This window comes from Anomaloglossus baeobatrachus, chromosome 1 (assembly GCF_048569485.1).
Source record: "Anomaloglossus baeobatrachus isolate aAnoBae1 chromosome 1, aAnoBae1.hap1, whole genome shotgun sequence".
In the NCBI taxonomy this organism is placed as follows: Eukaryota; Metazoa; Chordata; class Amphibia; order Anura; family Aromobatidae; genus Anomaloglossus; species Anomaloglossus baeobatrachus.
Genome location: NC_134353.1, coordinates 706394991 through 706410986, shown reverse-complemented (window position 1 = coordinate 706410986; position 15996 = coordinate 706394991). Strand labels below are relative to the sequence as shown.

The 15996-nt window shown below is 44.3% G+C and overlaps 1 protein-coding gene across 4 annotated transcripts in view; it reads left to right on the top strand.

Moving 5' to 3' along the window:
* The first annotated feature begins 6397 nt into the window (after positions 1-6397).
* TOP3B (DNA topoisomerase III beta) overlaps positions 6398-15996 on the top strand; it is a 126326-nt gene continuing 116727 nt past the window's right edge. For 2 of the 4 annotated variants that reach the window (XM_075341780.1, XM_075341778.1), the window contains exons 1-2: positions 6398-6533; positions 14377-14512. In XM_075341780.1, the coding sequence (XP_075197895.1) occupies positions 14443-14512 (70 nt within the window). In that variant the 5' untranslated portion in view covers positions 6398-6533; positions 14377-14442. The remainder of the gene's footprint in view (positions 6534-14376; positions 14513-15996) is intronic. The other 2 variants (XM_075341779.1, XM_075341781.1) reach the window with 2 other exon arrangements.

The window sequence follows — 15996 nt, the reverse complement described above, 5'->3', positions numbered from 1 at the left end:
GGCCAGGCTTGTCCGAAGAGTCAAGGCTAACCCAAGGACAACAAGGAAGGAGCTCCGGGAAGATCTCATGGCAGTGGGGACATTGGTTTCAGTCAATACCATAAGTAACGTACTCCACCGCAATGGTCTCCGTTCCAGATGAGCGCGTAAGGTACCTTTACTTTCAAAGCGTCAAGCTCGTCTACAGTTTGCTCATGATCACTTGGAGGACTCTGAGACAGACTGGTTCAAGGTTCTCTGGTCTGATGAGACCAAGATCGAGATCTTTGGTGCCAACCACACACGTGACGTTTGGAGACTGGATGGCACTGCATACGACCCCAAGAATACCATCCCTACAGTCAAGCATGGTGGTGGCAGCATCATGCTGTGGGGCTGTTTCTCAGCCAAGGGGCCTGGCCATCTGGTCCGCATCCATGGAAAGATGGATAGCACGGCCTACCTGGAGATTTTGGCCAAGAACCTCCGCTCCTCCATCAAGGATCTTAAGATGGGTCATCATTTCATCTTCCAACAAGACAACGACCCAAAGCACACAGCCAAGAAAACCAAGGCCTGGTTCAAGAGGGAAAAAATCAAGGTGTTGCAGTGGCCTAGTCAGTCTCCTGACCTTAACCCAATTGAAAACTTGTGGAAGGAGCTCAAGATTAAAGTCCACATGAGACACCCAAAGAACCTAGATAACTTGGAGAAGATCTGCATGGAGGAGTGGGCCAAGATAACTCCAGAGACCTGTGCCGGCCTGATCAGGTCTTATAAAAGACGATTATTAGCTGTAATTGCAAACAAGGGTTATTCCACAAAATATTAAACCTAGGGGTTGAATAATAATTGACCCACACTTTTATGTTGAAAATTTATTAAAATTTAACTGAGCAACATAACTTGTTGGTTTGTAAGATTTATGCATCTGTTAATAAATCCTGCTCTTGTTTGAAGTTTGCAGGCTCTAACTTATTTGCATCTTATCAAACCTGCTAAATCTGCAGGGGGTTGAAGACTACTTGTAGGCACTGTGTATGTATACATATATATATATATATACACACACACACACACACAGTAATCTATATATACAGCCGATTACTTGTTCTGTGTCCCGCTGCATAAAATCGCAGCAATCACAGCAAGCACATGCTACGATGGATGCAGCGCGATAGAAAACAAGTAATCGGCCAACACTGGAGTCAGCTAATCTGTTTACTTGGTCTGCTGGCTGTGTGGTCAGGAGTAGGGATGAGGGAGCAGTATAATGCTCAGGTGCTCGATGAGCGAAGCCCAAGTCTATTTTTTTTTTAATATCATTAAAAAAACAAAAACAAACAAACAAACACATAACCCTAACGTTTGGGGTAAAAAAAAAAAAAAAATGCTCCCGCTGCATTTTCTATTGGTAATGGTAACCCAAGCAGCTTAATTATGTGGGCTTCACCATATTTTTGTATGCTAGCCAGGTACAGGCTCCCCCCAACCCCCAGCTGCCTATTTGTACCCATCTGGGAACCAAAAATATAGGGAAGCCCTTTTTTTAATTATTTCATGAATTTCATGAAATTAAAAAAAAAATAAAAAATGATGTGGGCTTCGCCAAATTTTTGTGTCCAGCCACGTACAACTAGACAGCTGGGGATTGAAATCCGCAGCACAAGGTGGCTCAAGCTTTCTGCCCCCCCCCACCCGCTGCGAATTGCAGTCCGCTGCCGCCTCAGAAAATGGCGCTTTCATAGAAGTGCCATCTTCAGGCGCTGTATCCAAGTCTTCCAGCGGCCCTGGTGGCGGGTGGCATGCAGGGTAATAAGGGGTTAATACCAGCTTTGTTTTACCAGCTAGTATTAAGCCCGAGATTGTTAATGTCAGGCCAAGTTTGACCCAACCATTAACAATGTCCAATAAAGAGTTAAAAAAAGACATCACACAGAGAAAAAATATTTTATTAGAAATAAATACACAGACACACTTTTAGGGACTCCATCTTTATTACTCCCACTTCCGGTACACCAGGATCCAGCGCTCATTGAACTACATTGCAGGTACTGCCGCAATATGAAGGATCCGGTGAGATGCAGTATTTTGACAGAGGTCAAAAATGCAACAAGTAGCGTTTATGAAACACGGTAAAATACCGCAAAACACCGGATTCAGTGTGTGCCGCACGCAACCGCATGTTGCCGCGATTCCATTGCAAATGCATTGAACTGACAATGCATTTGTAAAGGATCCGGCTTTGCGGCAAAAAAACCATTCATGCCGCATTTGAAAAAACGCTGAAGTGAAAGCACCCTAAGCTGGCCAGTGCACCTCCCCACCTACTTGTTTTCCATCAGTCTTTATACTTCTCTTTCTTTTTTTAACCTTCTTTTTATTAGTTTTTAATAACAAAAACAGATAATCAATAATCATATAATACAATACATTATGATTATGTTAAACTACAAAATTACAAATAATGTATCTCCTCGAATCGCAACCCCCCTCCCGACCTCCCCCCACCCCACCTCTGCGTGTCCTCTCTCCAAACCTAGATCTTTATGTTATTGGGTTATGCCCTCCAATGACCTCCCGCAGGTACCATGAGGTATTTTCAAATTGTGATCTAAGACTATTTTCAGTGTCTATGGGGAGTGTCTGGATGTATGGACTCCATGTTTCAAAATATTTCCTGGTCAATTTTTCTTTCTTTGTCAGCGTCTCCAATCTCTCCATTTAAAACAGAAATTTGATTTGTGTGTCAACCAATGCCATAGTTGGGGGATTCGAGTTTATCCATTGGTGTAAAATGCTTTTCCTAGTGGCCGCTGCCCAAATAGAAAGTGCCGCCTTTGTTCCCCTGGGGATACTTTGCTGAGCCTCCCCTAGGATATTAAAGATGGCCCATTGAGGGGTTAACTGGAATTTAATCTTGTATGTGCTTTGAATTCTCAGACTTGATAGACAACTCTGGCTTTATCTGAGCTGGAGAATCGTAGAAGTAGTTGTAAAACAGTTAACTGAAAAGATGTATTGAGCTCTTTGGCCATACCAAGGGTACACTGATACACTGAATATTTGTACTTGGATGAACAGTAATTTTGTGCCAACAGACATCCTTTAACCCCTTACCAACATAAAACATACTGGTAACTTTGATTTGGGTGCAGGGACTGAGTCTTGAAATTTTACAGGTAGAAGATGGCTGTAATACCCAGCCACTCGGAGCTTGACCCACGGCTATTAAGCTGTTTAATGCCATTGTCGATCTATGACAGCAGCATTCACAGCATGCATCGTGGGGGCTCGCCGTTCTAACTATCCATCGGCATGATAGCGGAGAGCTGATGGGTTGCCATGACAACCAGGGGTCTACTGAAGACGCCCTGTGCTTGTCATGATGGTATTTTTTATTTTTACGAGTCAGAAATGAATTTTTGTATATTTTGGCTTGTTTGGTTATTATTCTCATTTTGAAATGAAAATAAAGAAATAAGATGGGACACAATTATATGCTAGTACAAGCAAGATGGGAATGCCCAGCCATTATACCGCTCAGGAAGGAGACGGGTTCTGTGTACCGGAGATGAACATGCGTTGGTCAGACATGCGAATAACAACCCAAGAACAAAAGCAAATTACCTTGTGAGGATGCTGTAAGAAGCTGGTAAGATTGTATCATTAGCCACACTGAAACGAGTACTGCATCAACATGGGCTGAAAGGCCACTCTGCCAGAAAGAAGCGATTACTAATATAAAAAAAGCCAGATTAATGTTTGCTAATGCACACAGGAACAATGACCTTCATTTTTGGAGACATGTCCTGTGGTCTGACGAAACTAAAATTGAACTGTTTGGCCATAAAGACCATCATTACATTTGGAGGTAAAAGGGAGAAGCTTTAAGGCCTAAGAACAACATCCCAACTGTGAAACAGGGGGGTGGCAGCATCATGTTGTGGGGTTGATTTGCTGCAGGAGGGACTGGTGCACTTCACAAAATAGATGGCATCATGAGGAAAGCAGATTATGTGGCAATACTGAAGCAACATCTTAAGACATCAGCCAAGAACTTAAAGCTTGGCCGGACATGAGTCTTCCACATTGACAATGACCGGAAGCATACTGCCAAACTGTTTACAAAGTGGCTTAAGGATAACAAAGTCAATGTTCTGGAGTGGCCATCACAAAGTCATGATCTCAATCCTATTGAAAATTTATGGGCAAAGCTGAAAAGGCAGGTGCGGGAAATGCAACCTACAAGTATGGCTCAGTTACACTAGTTCTGTCCGGAAGATGGGCACGATTCCTACCAACTATTGCGAGAAGCTTGTGGAAGGATAGCCAAAATGTTTCACCCAAGTCATACGGTTTAAGGGCAATGGTACCAAATACTAATTAAATGTATGTAAACTTTTGTGTGTATTTTTAGATAGTGTTTGTAAACTTCTGGTTTCAGCTGTACATCATGACATTGGCCCTGGCATCATGATATTTTTCTATGGTGACACCTGGAATTGAAGGAATGGTTAGAAGGGAATATATTTTAAAAGAACTTGTCATGTTTCAACTTTCCAAACAATATTAACCTGTGATTGTAGGGTTAATGAGAAGGTTAATAGCGTTCTAAAGCTGTCTGGCTGCCACATTGATAGTCCAGCTAGTGGTAGGAAATTAACTTTAATTCTCCTCGCAGCCTCTGCGTTTGGGCTCTTGTCCACTTGCGATAAAATAATCTCGGAAACGTGGATGAGTGTTATGTGTATGGTCTGCGTTTTTTTTCTCACCTAGCATCTGTATGACATGCGAGTATGTAGATTTTTGTCAGAAAGGATCCGTATGACATGCGTACGTAATGCCGTGCGATATTTTTCTCGCAACCATAGCAAGTCTGGTGCGAGCTACACAGCATGCTGCGATTTCATCCTCCGCACGATTAGAGCTGAGGAAAAAAAATAGAAGGACACTGCCTGATTAACACTGGTGCGAGTGCAATCCGATGTTTTATCGGATCATACTCGCACATGAAAATTGCAAGTGGCAAAGAGCTCTTTGAGGCTGCTTTCACACATCCGTTTTTTCCTCTGCGGCACAATCCGGCGCTTTGCGGAAAAAACGCAACCGGTTTTTTTTTTCCGCCGGTTGCGGGTTTTTTGCATAGACTTACATTAGTGCCGTATTGTGCCGCGTGGGCTTGTGTCCCGTCCAGTTTTTGCCGCATGCGGCAGATTTAGCCGATGCGGCGCGCGGATGGAACGTTGCCTGGCACGTCCAGAAAAAAAACCCCGATTTGCAATGCATGCATATGGACGCCGCATGTGGCATCCTGCGGCAAACACCATATCCGGATGCCGCATGTGGTTTTTTTGACTGCGCATGCTCAGTAGCCTGCCGCAAGCGGCAAAAACCGGACGGGCCGCATGTCAAAAACGTATGCAAAGGATGCGGTTTTGTCGCCGCATCCGTTGCATAGGTTTTAGAGCCGGATTGGCCGGCTCTGCTAAAACCGGAGGTGTGAAAGCAGCCTAAGTCATAAAAGCAGGTTGATGCAATTTCAGTCAGCGCTCAGTACATTTTTAGTGGTGGATGTAAGTGTTGTCGCATTGATTGACATGCTGGAAAGACAGCCAATGTGCCAGGGCATGCTTACAATGTTTTTGTGAGCCAGCCTTAAAAAGACGTGTGTCCACACTAAAAGACTGCAGTCACTACATGACAGCCGAATAGAAATAGAAAGCATCACGTGACCACATGCTTACGATTTACAAGGTTCTGTGCTGACTAGCCTCTGAGAGATGAGCAAGAGTCTAGTCGGCATGTGACCGCAAGTATACAAATTGCATATATGTGGTAAAGGGAGCGCCCAACCGCGCAGGGAAATCAGGCCAGTCTGTGTTCACAGAGGCCTGAAGACTTCTGAGAATGGACAACTCCTTTGAGGTCTTGGAGACGTCTCCTTATTTACTGTGACAACCAGACGCCACATTTTACACCTCTGATGCAGTGTGGAGGATGAGAGCTGAGCTCACACATTGTCTCTTTGCAGAAATGCGGCATTTTTTGTTCATAGTTTGAGTCCCAGGAATGTTCGGTTTCCATGCTGGGTCACACATTGTGGTCATGTTTTGGCAATAAACATTGCACTGTGGCCACAACATGTGGAAATGGCTACAGGAAAATAAACACATGCACATTAGAACATGTGACACTAGCCAGAAATACCCATGTGCATTATACTGAGGTACTGTCTCTGCACCAGTATTGGGGCACTCTGCACTGAGCGCTGTATACTGTATCACCGGGCCAGAAACTACCTACTGTGCCAGCCTGAGCCTATCAGTGTGTGTATGCCGCCTGCCACCAGCACACACTGGCACCTCTGCTACGTGGACTGCTCAGGCGCTGCCACCACTACCCGGAAGTACGGCCCCGGAAGTGACGTCTTCCCAACATGGCGGCGCCCTTGTCGCTGAAGACTTTCCCGGCTTTGCTGCGAGATCTCGGCGCCGCTGTGAGAAATGTGTGATGTGAGGGGAGGACACAAGTGAGGAAAAGCCGCCACATACGTAAGAACGCGCCATGTGCACGAGCGGCTCGTCACATACAACATGCGTGCTCTGCCGGCTCCCAGTACTAGTGTATTCACGTGCTGCTAATTCAGGGTCTCAGAGTGATGGAAACCTCCTCCATTGTCTTCTCAGACTGCGGTGTGGAATCTGGGATTAGAGGGCAATGTAAACATGGCGTACAAGCTGCAAATTCATCAAGTAGGAAAACCAGGAGAGACAGGAGTAGTTTTCAAAAGAGGTAAAAACAGCTTTATTTATCATAAATGTTAAAAACAGTATCAAACACAGGTGCAAGTTTCCAACACATAATAAAAGCTGCAAGTATATGGTGACACATAAGGAGAGATGGAAGAAGCCTAGGCCAGTGCCAGAGATACACCAAATGACTGCTCCCAAAGTAACCTCCTGGCTATGGGGTCATCCCAGTGGAGGGCAATGAATTCCAGCAGGAGGGAGGGAGAGGGACCGAGAGGTCTATGATTACCAACTCCCAAAATAACCTCCTAGTGCACGGATCAGCCCAGTGGCGAACAATAAATCCCAGCAGGAGGGAGGAAAAAAGGCCGGAAGGTCTATGGTTACCGGCTCCCAAAGTGACCTCCTAACAATCGGATCAACCCAGTGGCAATAGTTCCCATCCGGAGGGAGGGAGAGAGACCAAGAGGTCAATAATTACCAGTCAGGTGTGACACTGGAACAGGCAGGCGGTGGATGAGGGAAACCCCCAGGACATCCGACGTACGTTTCGCTATACTTGCTTACTCATGGATGGGAACTATTGTTGGGAACTCCGATTGTTAGGAGGTCACTTTGGGAGCCGGTAACCATAGACCTTCCGGCCTTTTTTCCTCCCTCCTGCTGGGATTTATTGTTCGCCACTGGGCTGATCCGTGCACTAGGAGGTTATTTTGGGAGTTGGTAATCATAGACCTCTCGGTCCCTCTCCCTCCCTCCTGCTGGAATTCTTTGCCCTCCACTGGGATGACCCCATAGCCAGGAGGTTACTTTGGGAGCAGTCATTTGGTGTATCTCTGGCACTGGCCTAGGCTTCTTCCATCTCTCCTTATGTGTCACCATATACTTGCAGCTTTTATTATGTGTTGGAAACTTGCACCTGTGTTTGATACTGTTTTTAACATTTATGATAAATAAAGCTGTTTTTACCTCTTTTGAAAACTACTCCTGTCTCTCCTGGTTTTCCTAAAATTAATGGAGTAAACAGTGAGCCTTTTGCTCTCATGGTATTGCAGGGCCACTGTCACTGTGCATAATGTGCCATAAGTTTTTTGTTGTATTAAATTCATCAAGTACCAGTAAAGAAACCCGCTACTAAAGGGTTATTTCATGGGTACAGTTGCAAAGTGCTTGTAAAATCAAGAAACTTTGTAATCTACTTATTAATGAAAATCTCAAGATTAGAGGGATTATAATTGTGTCTACTCCTTGTTGCCTAGGTTACCAGCCACCGCTGCAGTCTATCAGCAGTGGCTGGAGATGACCAAAGATTGCAAGCTCTTACCGACAACAGTTGATAGCGTAACTATATCCCTATAGCAGATATAACGATGACACGCATTGGTGATGAGAGGTCACTGCTGAAATGGAAACACCTGGACCAAAGCACTCTATTAGCACAGGATGACTGTTCACACCAAGCACAGGCGCTCCTGTATCATGGTGGCGAATCATTTACATACACCTTCCAGCCTACTTATTTTCCCTCTATCTCCACCCTCCTCTCTTCTGTGATTGACAGCTCTTGTTTCATAGACCCAGAGGAGAGTGGAAGTAGATAGAAAACCTGCAGGTGGGAAGATGTATAGAAATGATTGGCCCTGCCATGATGCAAAGGCACCTGTACTTGGTGTGAACAGTCATCCTGTGCTGATAGACAGCACTCATTAAATCTACTCTATCGAATAAAAGTAGAAATCAACAGGCAACTCTCTAGCTCCACAAGTATAATTTCTATGTGAAAAAGAAAAAAAAATTAAATATATATATATAAATTCTATATTCCATCTCTATTAAAAATCCACATCACATCAATGGAGTGACTGCCCATGTTGACCCATTTGGACCGCCTGTCAGTCTTAAGCAATTAAGGCTGTCATAACATGTCCTGCCACTCTATTGATGTGATATGGATATATAGTGGAGATGGAATATAGAATTAATATATTAAACAACCACAGGCATTACTTTGTCCTATAGAGCTTGGATTTACTGTACTGAAGCTGGCTGGGTTTACTGATGCACTCTCTTGGTTCCCAGTCCAGTCAGCTTCAATTCTTATAAGGCTACAGATGCAAAACTGTCTCAGGCCGGTTTCAGATGTTCATGTTTAATCAGGTACAAGTCACTTGCATGGTTATGGTCATATGTGTGTCACGTGTATGTCACATGTGTGACATCTGTGTTTGCATACGTGTCGCACGTACTGGAGAATACACGGTTCTTTTAAATAAAAATATTTTCTATATTTATCTGCATCCAGCGCTATTTTCTTCAGCTCTGCTGCGTCCCGCTTCTGACCGCAGCTCATTATACTCATAGAATATTCACCGCAGTGAGGACCTGGAAGCAGGAGCATTGCGGGGACAGCATCACGGGGACAGATGAGTATTCACAAGGCAGTGTGTGCAGTGACATCCAGGAGGTCATTGGAGTTCCCAATGAACTCTGATGACATCCTGATGACACCCGCGCTACAGCGGGTGTCAGGACGGTGACTTCACGGTTCATCAGAGTTCATTGGGAACTCTGATGAGTCCCCAATGCTGTCCCTGCGATGCTCCGGCTTCCAGGTGCTCACTGCACACACACACACACACACACGTACATACTGTATATGGCGTGCACACACATACATATAGCGCACATACATGTATACACTAAACACAAACACACACACACACTGCTGGATACTCACCAATCCCCAGCGATGAAGTCCCCTGCACTGAAGTCTGCAGCGCTGCTCCGGCTTCCAGCTTCTCAGTGGACTGAATAATCAATGAATATAATGAGCGGCGGTCAGGAGCGGGAGGCAGCAGAGCCGAAGATAGCACCACTGGATACAGGTAAATATAGAAATTTTTTTTATTTAAAAGACCTGTGTTTTCTCATGTACATGTGACACGTATGCAAACACGGATCACATCAGTGTGCGATCCGTGTGACACCCGTGCTGCCAAAGAAAAAATGGACATGTCTCCATGTGTGTGTGCAGGGTCATGAGGGGTCACACGGTCTGTGTGACAACACGGCCCTGTGAGTAACAGTATAGAATAACATGGGTATGTGTGACATCTGTGTTAAAAATGGATGTCACGTACCTGAAACACGGACGTCTGAAACCGGCCTAAGAGTGTGCGCACAAAGAGGCAGTTAGTTGCTAGTGGTCGTAACCTTGCATACCTAAGCTTCTGCAATGCCCTGCACATGAGGTAAGTGACATAGCTTATCAGGAGAACTATAGTACATTTCTTATTGATAGTATTTGCTAATATTCTTATTATTACATCTACTTCATATTGGGATAGGATCTTGGAGATAGGAATACCCGTTTAACAACACCTTCAAATTTCCTACACTTACAATACACTATATGTAATATCCACTTTTACAACCATTTTTGTATTGTTCAAGTTACACCCAAAATTCTAATAAAATACCTTGTAAATAGTATTTATTAAAAATATGCATCTCTATGGTGATCCTTTTATCACTTCTGTTTAGGTATTGAGTCTTACTGTTATAACCTTGCATGTCCTGACCTTAGGATAAGCCAGATTTTTTCAATTTGCCAGGGTCAGTAAATACTAAGTTTTGCAGTCACAGTGGCAGAGCCCTATACATTCAGTTGTGGCCGGAACTGCAGGTTAGCGTTCTTGAAGGTTTTTTTTTTTTAACAATATGCTTTTACTTAAAGGAGTGGTTCACCCATATTTTGTATTGTCAATTTTGATATTATATTGAGAAACAATGTTTCTCTCAAATACCTTGTGTTGGCAATAGTGCCTGTGAGAGAGGCGCTATTGCAGACCGCTGTTCCCCGCTCTGGTAACGTCACGTCAAGTGCCGCACACGTCACATCCCTGCGGCCGGCTGCAGTTTTCCTAACTCTCTGAGCTGTGGGAGGTGTTTCACAGATTGTCACAGCCCATCTGCTCCCTCCTCCCTCACAGCAGAACGCTGCAAGCAGGAGATGCGCTGTACCGTGACAAGTGGTGAAACACCACCCACAGCTCAGTTAGTCAGGAAGACTGCAGCCGGCCGCAGGGATGTGACGTGTGCGGCACTTGACATGACGTCACCGGAGCGGGGAACAGCGGTCTGCAATAGCGTCTCTCACAGGCACTATTGCCAACACAAGGTATTTGAGAGAAACATTGTTTCTCAATATAATATTGAACTAGACAATAAATAATATGGGTGAACCATCCTTTTAATGATTAGTGGGGGTTAGACAATGGGACTTCCACCAATTCTGAGAATTAAGGAGCTATGTAGCATGGGCTTTTTTATTGGCATAGTACTGCTCAAGTAACTGGCAACCACCACAGTCACTTAATGGGGGTTAGGGGCCATAGTGCCAGAAATAACTAGAAGAGATGCGGTTCTATGCTAGCACTACAATTCAATGGATCGAAATAATTCATTTACACTTTTCTATCCATTTTGTAAAATAGCTGGAAATTTGAAAAGTAAAATTTTTGCACAAAACAATGTACATTTTTTTATGTAAAACCACTGGATTAACAGCCTTGATAAATGCTCAAAAGATGGCACTTGTTCCTCTGTAGGTTACAGGAGCCCCCATTATCCTCCTGCTAGACAAAGGAATCCATTTTCCCCAGGAGACCTCCAGCTCACTGCCCTAAATATATTGCACAGCGCTGGACCTAAATTTATTACACATTGATAGCAATCCTAATGAAGGGCTAGCCATATATATTCCTGTAAAATTCTGTATATGATTGCAGCTACCAAGCAAGAAATAAAAGTGATCTAAATTTGAGTAATCATATAGTCACCAGGAATTCTGATTGGAAGAACTCCATACAGGACGTCATTGTCTAGGCACTTCTCTATGAGTACAATACATCAGCGGCTGATATCTCTACCATTCTAAAATGTATCATTGTAGGTAAAACGTATATTACTTGTTTACCCCGACTGCTCACTTGAGGTCTCCCGCTCCTCCTCCAGTTATCAGAATGAAGCTCCCCTTAGTAAAGTAGAACTGTACTCCCTATCTCCTAAGGCTTCTTTCACACTGTGTTCCTCTCCCTGTTCAGTGGTCCTGTCGGGGCTTCCGTCTGAACTCTCCGCAAAACAGGTTTCGGAGATATGCGCCGACGGGTCCACTGACTATAATGGTGCAGACGGAGTCACTGTGTGCTCTGTTGTGCACCATTTTCAGGAGTACATGCTTATTGGAGGTGGACACCCAAACGTAGTAGACTGTGTCTGGGTGTCCGCTTCCAGTAAGTTTATACTCCTGAAAATGGTACACGACAGAGCACATAGTAACTCCGTCTTAATCATTATAGTCAGTGACCCCTTCTATACAGTTAGGTCCAGAAATATTTGGACAGTGACACAAGTTTTGTTATTTTAGCTGTTTACAAAAACATGTTCAGAAATACAATTATATATATAATATGGGCTGAAAGTGCACACTCCCAGCTGCAATATGAGAGTTTTCACATCCAAATCGGAGAAAGGGTTTAGGAATCATAGCTCTGTAATGCATAGCCTCCTCTTTTTCAAGGGACCAAAAGTAATTGGACAAGGGACTCTAAGGGCTGCAATTAACTCTGAAGACATCTCCCTCGTTAACCTGTAATCAATGAAGTAGTTAAAAGGTCTGGGGTTGATTACAGGTGTGTGGTTTTGCATTTGGAAGCTGTTGCTGTGACCAGACAACATGCGGTCTAAGGAACTCTCAATTGAGGTGAAGCAGAACATCCTGAGGCTGAAAAAAAAGAAAAAATCCATCAGAGAGATAGCAGACATGCTTGGAGTAGCAAAATCAACAGTCGGGTACATTCTGAGAAAAAAGGAATTAAGTGGTGAGCTTGGGAACTCAAAAAGGCCTGGGCGTCCACGGATGACAACAGTGGTGGATGATCGCCGCATACTTTCTTTGGTGAAGAAGAACCCGTTCACAACATCAACTGAAGTCCAGAACACTCTCAGTGAAGTAGGTGTATCTGTCTCTAAGTCAACAGTAAAGAGAAGACTCCATGAAAGTAAATACAAAGGGTTCACATCTAGATGCAAACCATTCATCAATTCCAAAAATAGACAGGCCAGAGTTAAATTTGCTGAAAAACACCTCATGAAGCCAGCTCAGTTCTGGAAAAGTATTCTATGGACAGATGAGACCAAGATCAACCTGTACCAGAATGATGGGAAGAAAAAAGTTTGGAGAAGAAAGGGAACGGCACATGATCCAAGGCACACCACATCCTCTGTAAAACATGTTGGAGGCAACGTGATGGCATGGGCATGCATAGCTTTCAATGGCACTGGGTCACTTGTGTTTATTGATGACATAACAGCAGACAAGAGTAGCCGGATGAATTCTGAAGTGTACCGGGATATACTTTCAGCCCAGATTCAGCCAAATGCCGCAAAGTTGATCGGACGGCGCTTCATAGTACAGATGGACAATGACCCCAAGCATACAGCCAAAGCTACCCAGGGGTTCATGAGTGCTAAAAAGTGGAACATTCTGCAATGGCCAAGTCAATCACCAGATCTTAACCCAATTGAGCATGCATTTCACTTGCTCAAATCCAGACTTAAGACGGAAAGACCCACAAACAAGCAAGACCTGAAGGCTGCGGCTGTAAAGGCCTGGCAAAGCATTAAGAAGGAGGAGACCCAGCGTTTGGTGATGTCCATGGGTTCCAGACTTAAGGCAGTGATTGCCTCCAAAGGATTCGCAACAAAATATTGAAAATAAATTTTTTTTTTGGGTTTGGTTTATTTGTCCAATTACTTTTGACCTCCTAAAATGTGGAGTGTTTGTAAAGAAATGTGTACAGTTCCTACAATTTCTATCAGATATTTTTGTTCAAACCTTCAAATTAAACGTTACAATCTGCACTTGAATTCTGTTGTAGAGGTTTCAATTCAAATCCAATGTGGTGGCATGCAGAGCCCAACTTGCGAAAATTGTGTCACTGTCCAAATATTTCTGGACCTAACTGTACATACCACCGATACTCGTTTTGCAGGTGGTTCGGACGGAAGCCCCGATGGGACCACCGAACAGGAAGAGGAACGCAGTGTGAAAGTATCCTAATAGTAATCATTGTGTCTCTCGATTCCTAAGTCCCTGTAGTCAGAGTTGGAACACTCTTCCTTAGTACCCTCCTTACTTGCTCCTACACTCGACATCAAAATAATTCTGCCCCGTCATGTGAATAGAACTGGATGTGCAGTATCCGGCTGCAGCCCCTATGTAGTTGTCGGAGCATTCGACTGATGTCAGTGCTAAGCACTGCAGATACCGCTCTGGTATTAATGAGCTATCCTAAGGGATAGGTCATCACTATTAAAGTATTGGCCTTCCCCTTTAATTATTATATAGAAGCATATGTACATTTGTGAATGAGGGAGATGTAATATTTGCATGTAGCTGAATAGTGGCCCCCAGAGTCAATGTTACTGGTGGGCCCTTAGCACCTCAGTCCCACACTGCGAGTACCCCTTGTAGAGTTATAAAAGATACACTATTATTAGCTGTGAATGTTATATTAGTGAACTGACGTGTCTTTAGTTATACTTACTGTGTTTGTTATTTTTATATGTTTCATTTCTATAGCTATTTGGACATCGAATAAACCAAGCTAGGAAATAAAGGCTGAGAATCTGCTGCCTCTGTATCAGAATGAAGACCGTGCTTATGGTAGCCGAAAAGCCTTCATTGGCTCAGTCTATTGCCAAAATCCTTTCCAAAGGTAAAAAAATGATGAAATTGTTAATTATAAGAAAATATATATATTTAGTGAGCAAATGTATATAACTTTAGATATATACTGTATTTTTCGGACTATAAGACGCACCGGACTATAAGACGCACCCTGGTTTTAGAGGAGGAAAATAGGAAAATAAAACTTTAAGCAAAAAAATGTGGTCATGACACACTGTTATGGGGCGAGGATCTGCTGCTGACACTGTTATGGGGGTAATGTCCCCAAATTCTCTACTAAGGTACCCCATCCTGGTAATGATCCTCCTGCCTTGTATATGATCCTGCTATAAACCCCCATCCTGCTCATATACCAGCATCCTGCTCATATTCCCTCATCCTGTTCATATACCCCCATCCTATTGATATACCCCCCCATCCATCCTATTGATATTTCCCCCATCCATCCTGCTCATATACTCCCATCCTGCTCATATACTCCCATCCTGTTCATATACCCCCATCCTGTTCATATACCCCCATCCTGTTCATATACCCCCATCCTGTTCATATACCCCCATCCTGTTCATATACCCCCATCCTGTTCATATACCCCCATCCTGTTCATATACCCCCATCCTGTTCATATACCCCCATCCTGTTCATATACCCCCCATCCATCCTGCTCATATACTCCCATCCTGCTATATGCCCCCATCGTGCTCATATACTCCCATCCTGCTATATGCCCCCATCATGCTCATATACCATCCTGGTTAATGGCCTTTATCCTATAGCACATAGAACAAAAATAAACGTTTATACTCACCTTTTCCTCACTCCCTCCAGCACCGATCATCTTCCTCTCAGCGGCAATGACCTGTGTGTGTGGAGCCGTTCCCCTGCAGCACGCGATGTATTCCTGTCTGTGCCGATCAGCTGATCAGCACAGATCAACTGCCCGGCACAGACAGGAAGACATCGCGTGCAGCAGGGGGACGGCTCCACACACGGGGACGGGTGAGTACACTGATTCACTGCACCCTGCGCTGATGATGACGCGCGGGGAGCAGTGAATACAGCCGCACATGATCACTCCAGGCTGTAATTGCCAGGGGTGATCATGCGGCCGGCTCTTTACTATGCGCTCATCCTCCCGCCCACCTGTCAGTGCCGGCTTCAGCGCTGAGAGATGGGCGGGAGGATGGGCATGCATATGTAATGAGCGGCCCCACGTGGTCACGGCAGGCGCTGCTGCTGCCTGCTCGTGCCCCCGATGACCCGCTCCACCGCAGCACCCTCGTTTCCGGTCGCAGCCCTATAGTCAGACCATAAGACGAACCCCCAACTTTCCCCCAACATTTGGGGGAAAAAAAGTGCGTCTTATGGTCCGAAAAATACGGTATGTATTTGAGAAAATGTATACCGGTAATTCTGTCAGCCAGATCTGTCTTTTTGCTTTTCTTTTAACTGCATATAGATGAATGTTTGTAGTATGATATTGAGAGGCATAGCATGATTATACAGGACCCT